The sequence below is a fragment of the Camelina sativa genome, chromosome 15, assembly GCF_000633955.1.
Source record: "Camelina sativa cultivar DH55 chromosome 15, Cs, whole genome shotgun sequence".
Lineage (NCBI taxonomy): Eukaryota > Viridiplantae > Streptophyta > Magnoliopsida > Brassicales > Brassicaceae > Camelina > Camelina sativa.
Genome location: NC_025699.1, coordinates 11,087,986 through 11,097,385, shown reverse-complemented (window position 1 = coordinate 11,097,385; position 9,400 = coordinate 11,087,986). Strand labels below are relative to the sequence as shown.

The window sequence follows — 9,400 nt, the reverse complement described above, 5'->3', positions numbered from 1 at the left end:
TGTAAACATTAAAATGATATTTTACATTAAAATTGTCAATCAATATTTAAACAACTTCATGCTTGATGTAAGCTGTATGGGCAAATGATCATCGTCTTTGTATTTTCTGCTAGGTCAAGACGTAATTTGTCAACTAAATATTATAGACTCATATTAATACATGTCACTTTCAAACTACGACAATAACTTGTTTGGACGGTTTTTCCGATGTGACCTTACAGAAATAGCCGAGAGCTACCATCATTTTTGAGTTTTGAATTTATCCCATGAGTAATCTTTTATTAAAGATGATGAAGTTTAGAGATAGAAAATAAATATTATATTCCTTAAGATTCCTTAATGTTGCACATTTTTCATTCTCAGATTCAAATAATGTGTGATTTATTTCCCTTTTAACTGTTGGTAACCCCTAACATCAAAAGCACATTTTTGTTCTGTCAACACAAGACGGAAAATGATATGAATCCTTCAAGCTTCAAAGCCTATCAGTGGCTTTAAACTAAAAATAAAATAAAATAAAGATCACCTTTTGGTGATTTTATTCACTTCGACATTGTTTAAGGCAAATCCTCATCATCTTTATTTTTGTTGTTACGTGAAGACATAAGCGAAAGTTGAAATTGAAGTCCCATATCACAAGTTAACTGAAATCACTTACAAATCACCTCGTCTAACGTTGTTTCTTCTAATGTCTTCCTTCGACATATATATAATAGAGATCTAATCATCTATTTAAAGCTTTAGGTCTTCCTATCTGTAGTAATCTTAACAAATATCCAAGTTAGAATAATATATAAAATAAAAGGTGAATTACTCAAATGTTACTCATTTTAGGTAATATTACCAGAATCTACAAAAAACTTTTTTATTACTAGAATGTTTCGGGTATTTTCAAAATACCGAGCGTGTCCCTGTTTTATGTTACCGGAAAAACGTAATTACAAAAATGCCATTGCCACGTCAGAAATCGCTGACGTGTAACCATAACTCAGCCGTAACGCGTTACAGAGTATGTTGCGGCTGAGTTATCGGAAAAACATTTGAGTAAGAGCGGACGGCTGACTTTTTAAAATCTGGCTGAGTTATTATGCACATAAGTCAGCCAAGCGTTACGGCTGACTTATTAAATCTGGCTGAGTTATGCGCATAACTCAGCTGTACTTACGACTGAGTTTTCACCTGATGGTTGAGTTGTCAAAATTTTGGCTGAATTATCACAACGACACGGCTGAGTTGTCAAAATTTTGGCTGAGTTATCACTACGACACAGATGAGTTAACATTTTCCGCCTGGCTGAGTTATGAAAAACGGCTGACTTATGAGATGTTGTTACGGCTGAGTTATGGTAAAAAAACTATAACTCAGATATCATGGGCTGACTTATCGACAACTCAGCCGTTTGACGGCTGACTTATTAGCAAAAGATTAATTAATAGAATGTTATTCAGTTACGGCTGAATTATCAAACGATACGGTTGAGTTACATATTTTCAGTTGATGAAGCGGCTGAGTTTGACAGCAATTTTTTTTGGCTTTTTAATTACTGTAATGTTTTTCATGTTGTGGCTGAGTTACATTGTTAACTAAACTTCTTTGTTACATTGCAAATTAAAAAATTAACTACATGCATGCCATAATATTTAAAATCTTATCATATTTAGGTCTATGTCTATTTTCATTTCAAATTATAATAAAAAATAATAATTTAGGAGAAATAAAATAACTAATTAAAAAAGTTATTAAATAAAAGAAAACAGTAAAAATTATTTTTTTGATATATGAATTAAATAAAAACGAAAAAAATAAATTTTTGTATTATATAAATGAATTTTCGTTTTTTTAATTAAAAAAAATAGATAACTCAACTCAAATAGGCGAAATAAAATAACTAATTAAAAAAGTTATTAAATAAAAGAAAAACAGTAAAATTATTTTTCTTGATATATGAATTAAATAAAAACAAAAAAAATAATTTTTTGTATTATATAACTGAATTCTCGTTTTTTTAATTAAAAAAAAATAGATAACTCAACTTACCACATCTTTAACTCATGAAAATTTCCATGATGTTGAATAATCTTTTGAGTTAACAATTTTACAAAGGATATACCTCAAACTTGTACATCAACCATAACACATGATTATTCAATCTCAACTTCAAAAAAATTAGTTTTGTTAGTGATTGATAACATTTTTGAATAAAATTTAGGTCTATGTCTATTTTCATTTCAAATGATAATAAAAAATAATAATTTAGGAGAAATAAAATAACTAATTAAAAAAGTTATTAAGTAAAAGAAAAACAGTAAAAATTTTTTTTTGAGATATATGAATTAAATAAAAACGAAAAAAATATTTTTTTGATAACTCAGCTATAACTCAACTCAGCCGTCACATGACTTTTCGTTTTTCTGTAAATATTATAACTCAGCCGTAAAGTCATATATATCATCTATTTACTTTCAGATTTTTCCTGTGATAACTCAGCCATAACTCACTATAACTCAGCTGTCACATGACCTTTCGTTTTCCCGTAAATATTATAACTCAGCCGTAAAGTCATATATATCATCCATTTACTTTCAGATTGTTTCTTGTGATAACTCAGCCATAACTCACTATAACTCAGACGTCACATAACCTTTCGTTTTTCCATTTTTCATAACTCAACCGTAAAGCGATAATTTGGCGGGAAACCATCAGTTAACCTAATAATAGACATATTTCCATTCTAAATTTAAATTTTGAGTTATAATAATTTTAATATTCAATTGTTGGAGAAATACTTTTAGAAAAATAAAATTCTAAATTCGAATAATAATTATTTAATTATTTGCAATAATATTTTGTGATAAAAAGCTCACTTAATGAATTTATTATGCGTGTAGATTTGAGCATGCACAGAATTAGTGATTTTTCGCGTTTCCTTAACAACACTTTTTGTAATATCGAGAGACGTTTTAATACTTTTAGAAAAATAAAATTCTAAATTCAAATAATAATTATTTAATTATTTGCAATAATATCTTGTGATAAAAAGCTCACTTTATGAATTTATTATGCGTGTAGATTTGAGCAGGCACAAAATTAGTGATTTTTCGCGCTTCCCTAACAACACTTTTTGTAATATCGAGAGATGTTTTAATACTTATTAGGAATCTGACATAACAAAAGACCCATGAAAGAAGAATACGTTTTCATATTATTGAGAAGACCCTAAACGATAACTCAGCCATAACTCAGCCAACCCTCAAATTAGAATGACTAAATAACCGACCAAACCGAACCAAACCGGAAACTATTTTTTCCATTATTTTTCGGTTAATTATGGTTATATTCGGCTTGCTATCGGTTATATTATGTTAATCGACCTAATTTGGGTAACATTTGGATTATTTATGGTTAGATATTCATCTAACCAACCTATAACCGGAAATAACCGAAAAGTAATTTCAATTTTTAAAAAATTTTCAAATAGTTATCATATTAGTATATCCAAATTACCACCTTAAACCAAACACAATATAACCAAAACCAAATTGTTATATTAAAACCCATAATGTTGGAAATATGAACCCTACACCTCAAACCCTAACCTAACCCCTAAATGTCATGTTTTTAATGTTTTACACATTTTGATCAGACTGTGTAAAAATCAATCTTTGACTATAATTATTACTTTTTATTGCTTATAATGATTATAATATTCATTTTTCATTCTATATTTTAATTTTGAGTTATAATAATTCTAATTTACAAATATTTCATAAGTCAGCCGTTTATGTCGATAACTCAGCCATATCAGTCAATTGTTTGAGAAATACTTTTATTAAAAAAAAATTAAAAAAATTCAAATTCAAATTTTGAATTCCTTTTAAATAAAAATCGCTAAAATCTCATTTATTACGTGTGTGGTTCTTAATAATAAACATAATTATTGTTTGTGTCTCCCCAACAATACTTTTTGTATTTTCGAGAAGGTATATAATAAATTATTATATCTGTTGCATAACTCAGCTATAACTTTACCATAACTCAGCCAACCCTCAAATTAGAATGACTAAATAACCGACCAAACTGAATCAAACTAGAAACATTTTCGATTAATTACGGTTATATTCGGCTTGCTATCGGTTATATTAAGTTAATCGACCTAATTTGGATAACATTTGGATTATTTATGGTTAAATATTTATCTAACCGACCCATAACCGGAAATAACCAAAAAGTAATTTCAAAAATTTTTAAATTTTCAAATGGTTATCATATTAGTATATCCAAATTACCACCTTAAACCAAACATAATATAACCAAAACCAAACTGTTATATTAAAACTCATAATGTTGGAAATATGAACCCTAAACCTCAAACCCTAACCCTAACCTCTAAATGTAATGTTTTGAATGTTTTACACATTTTGATCAAACTGTGTAAAAATCAAGTTTTGTCTATAATTATTACTTTTTATTACTTATAATGATTGTAATATTCGCCGTTAAAAAAAAATGATTGTAATATTCATTTTTCATTCTATATTTTAATTTTGAGTTATAATAATTTTAATTTACAAATATTTCATAAGTCAGCCGTTTATGTCGATAACTCAGTCATATCAGTCAACTGTTTGAGAAATACTTTTATTAAAAAAAAAAAATTAAAAATTCAAATTCAAATTTTGAATTCCTTTTAAATAAAAAATCGCTAAAATCTCATTTATTACGCGTGTGGTTCTTAACAATAAACATAATTATTGTTTGCGTCTCCCCAACAACACTTTTTGTATTCTCGAAAAGGTATATAATAAACTAATATATTCGTTGCATAACTCAGCCATAACTTTACCATAACTCAGCCAACCCTCAAATTAGAATGACTAAATAACAGACCAAACCGAACCGAACCGAAAAATAATTTTCCAATTTGGTATTTTTGAATTGGTATGTTTGGTTAATTTTGGTTATATTCGGCTTACTTTCAGTTATATTAGGCTAATCTACTCAATTACAATATATTTTGAGTTATTTATGTTTATATATTAATCTAACCGACCCATAACCGGAAATAACCAAAAAAAATTTTGATTTTTTTTTAAAAATATTCAAATGGTAATAATATTAGTATATCCATATTACCTAAAACGACCGACCTTTTTTTAATAAAAATAAATAATAATTATAATATAATAAAATAAACTACAGCTAGTGGTCCCATACCCACTAGCCACCTAACCACAAACACATTCAACCGCGGAATAACATAATCAAATTCCAATAATAATCAATAACAAACCAATATTATAACAAAGGCAATATCCCAATACCAAACAACAAGAAACAAGGAACCAGCAACCTAGCAATGTTTCTAATAACTCAACTCTAGCAACCTAGCAATGCCAGACAACATCCAATCGAGTCCCTAGAACATCCTCCTCTTCATCGCCTGGATTCCACGATCACACTTTGCCTTTACCTGCACACCACAAACAACAATTGAGATGCGTAAGTATTATCACAAATACTTAGTGAGGCAATCCTCCCATCTACTGGGCTATACACACAAGCAATAAGATATCTACATGCCACAAACATCAATCAATAAAACAAACCAGGCAATATACAAAGCATGCAACATCCGTCGTAACTGGAAGAGGGGTGTCGACCGACACCAGATGGTGTCGATCGACACTGACTATATGGTGTCGACCGACACCAAACTGGTGTCGACCTACACCAAACTGGTGTCGACCGACACCCTGCCCGACACTCCCGAAAACTCTAGTTTGTGTCGACCGACACCTCCACATGGCATCGATTGTCACTCGCCAAAGTCCCGAGCCGTTCTCGCGTTGGTGTCGACCGACACCCCAACTGGTGTCGACCGACACCGATGCCGAGCAGCGATTTCCCTCGAACAGAAACTCCGAATCTCGCCTCCAATCTTCTCCAATCCGCTCCATGCACTCCCAGAAGCCAAACCCAGCCAAAAAAGCGACGAAATACCATAGAGAACTCAAAGAAACAACCACATAAGCACCAAATCACATAAAAATCTAGAGATCTTAGCTTAGATAAGCCATGGTCATGCACAAGAAGATTCTGACCAATAAGAACGAATTCCCTCACTCCTAGCAAGCTTCTAACACCTTCCCAGCCTTAGACCTCCCAAGAACAGCAAGGAATCTCTCAATCTCTTCCCAAAAGCTCAAGAACACTCTCTCTTTGTTATTCTCTCAAAAACGGCGAATAACACAAAACAACACGACCCTAGGTCGTTTTCTTCCTATAAAACTCGATTTTAGGGATTCCCTAAACCAACCACGCAAACCGGACAATTAAAATTGAACCGACCAAACCGGCCACAACTGGTGTCGATCGATGCCTCCTAGAAGGTGTCGATCGACACCCTTACCAAAATACCAAAAATTGGTTTGCGGGTGTTACATTACCACCTTAAACCAAACACATTAAAACACATTAGAACCAAAACCAGAAAACAAATAATGTTACTCATCTGAACCCTACATCTCAAACCCTAAACCCCAACCCTAATCCTAACCCTAACCCATAAACGTCATGTGTTGTATGTTTAACACATTCTGGTGGGAATGTGTAAAAATCAATCTTTCTTTATAATAATGACTTTTTATTGGTTATAATAATTGTAATATTCATATTTCAATTGTACATTTAAATATTGAGTTATAATAATAATAATTTAAATATTTCATAAGTCAGCCGTGTAAGTCAATAACTCAGCAATCACTTAGTCACTTTGTCGGAATTATTTTTATTTTTTATTCGAATTTTGAGTTCAATTTTTTAATTATTTTGTATAATATATTGTGAGAAAACTAATTTTATAAATTTATTACGCGAGTGAATCTGAGCAGGCATAGAATTATAATTAATATTAATATTATAACGTTTGGGGGTTATATACTTTGTTTGCGTGAGAGTTACTGGAAAAACGAACAGCTCAGTTGGTTAGTGGCCCGTTTCTCAGGTTGTGTGTCACGGGTTCGATGCCTCAAAACCCTATTTTGTGCATTTTTCGTCCCTTTTAATAAAGGGTAAAACAGTTATTTCGAATTCATCTTCTCCACTCGAACCTGTAACCCTATTTCATGGCTGCCGGTCGTTTATTTACTCGTTTTTCATCGATTTCTTTGTTAATTCAACTGATTTTGATAATCCAGTATTAGATCTAACATCTATCATCTTATTTCCAGTAAAAATATAATTTTTTTACTGTTTTCCCGATTTTACAACCGATTAAGTCTGTGACAGCAACATGCTTACAATGCGAGTCTGTGACACAATAACCAAATAAATCCTGGTATGTCTTTTTTTTTTGTTTTTCTGTATCTTCCACACGTTCCAAGCATTGCTCCATCATGTCACCAAATCCCATACAAATTAAACTAAAAGGAAGGAATGTTTATAAACCTTTTTCTGATCAGCTCAAACTGTGTAAATAAATAGAAACAAGAATAATATATAATGGATTGGTCTTGTCCAGAGGACATTGCAAAACAAAAACATCACAGAAACGAATCAAAAAGGGATTTAATTCTCTGGTGCCTCTATACCAGAAATTCTTTTCTGCATCACCTCCACTTATTCTCACTACCCCTTTTTTAATGAAATGACGAAACTACCCTCTAACAATTTTGAAAAGAAAATTGAACGTACAACTACATCCAGTTGTACCAGATATCCCTTATTTGTACATCCAGTTGTACCCATCGCATCTTAGTTGTACCCGTCGCACCCTAGTTGTACCCCGCATAGTGGGATTCGAACTCTGGGCGCGCGGGTGCGCACGGAACTCGCAACCACTGAGCTATTGTGTTTTTCGTTGAACATTTACCGATTTAATTATATTTAACCTTTAACAACCTTCATTAAGGGTAATATTGTCTTTTTACTATTGAGGGGTTTTTGAGAAATTGTTTTGATTAATAGGAGTATGAGAAATCAAACTGTAGCAACATATTGTGGAGTCAAAAAGAAAATCAGATATTAAGATTGAGTTTAAAAAATATATAAAGTATTAAAACCACTCGCAAAAAAGATAAAAATTTATAAATTATTTTTTTTTACTATTGAAACTAAAACATAATTTATTTTAATTTATTTTCATGGTTACTGAGTTTCTATAATAATTTTGTGATTATAGAGATCTAGCATTTCATATAAGTCTTGATCACATCTATATATTACAGTTTTGGAAAAGATGTAGGGAAATATGAGATTTATCTGGTAATATTTGTAAACAATTTTCAATACTCAATTTTCGTTTTGAATATCTGATATATGGTCTCTACACAAACCTCATATATGCTAAGACTATCTCCAATATATATTCTATATTTTATTAGAAAATAGAGCATAGATTTTTCAATTTATCAATCTATTTTATATTAGAAAATGGAGTTAGTGTAAAAAGGTAAAGCTCCATACAGAGTAATCCCCATCATTTACTCTATTTTAGAGTAAGATATAGAGTAGGGTTAAAGCAAATGTTACTTTATAATAGAGTATTGACTTTAAAATAGCATGGGGTTGAAAATGCTCTAAGAACCTAACAATTTATCACAAAATAATAAAATCCAAAACAACAAAACTTTGAGGGATTTAATTACTTCAATCAAAAAAGTTTCCTACATGTTTTGTTTATTTTATTTTGCGTTCAAACATTAAGAACCATATATATAAAGGAACAAATATTAAACAATTTTTTAAAAAAATCATATTAAAAAAGAAGACATTTCAAAAATATATTTATAAATTTAAAATATATCATAATTAATAAAAATAAGATTATGTATAACTCGCGCATCGCGCGAGCCTATTTCTAGTAATATATAATTGATTGGTCTTGTCCAGACGACATTGCAAAACAAAAAAAAACATCACAGAAACGAATGAAAAAGAGATGCAAGAAAGAAAATAGGTTATCATTATCATTAATTATAAAATAAGCTATTAATTAATCAACAGAGTTGGTCTTCTTCTTTGTTATTTGTGCTTGTTGTTGGTTCGCTTTCTCTTCTTCTCTTAATTTCCTTTGTAAATCATGCATAATTTAGTTGATCTGTGCCAAACTTGGAACATAAGAGCTACAACAATAAGCAAATTCGCTGAAGTTGACAGCTCCTTGTATGTCACTCCTAGCTTCTCCAAGGCCTAGCCTCTTTCTACGTACGTAGTTCATATTCTCTCCAATAATGCAAGCTGCGCTCTCGTAGCATGTCCTTGATCCATATGTGTGAAAATCAATAACTACAGCGACTTTCTTCTCCTCTTCAATGAAGAAAATGCCACCGAGATAGTTAAAGTGAGAAACTAACCCCAAATCAAGTTTTAAGAAAGGGTTCCACGACACAGCATTGGGATC

At 30.9% G+C, this 9,400-nt stretch overlaps 1 protein-coding gene across 1 annotated transcript in view; it reads right to left on the bottom strand.

Annotated features, from left to right (window-relative positions):
* LOC104748352 (putative F-box protein At3g20030) overlaps positions 8,883 to 9,400 on the bottom strand; it is a 7,571-nt gene continuing 7,053 nt past the window's right edge. The window contains exon 3 of the mRNA XM_019236706.1: positions 8,883 to 9,123. Coding sequence (XP_019092251.1) covers positions 9,089 to 9,123 — 35 coding nt within the window. The 3' untranslated portion in view covers positions 8,883 to 9,088. The remainder of the gene's footprint in view (positions 9,124 to 9,400) is intronic.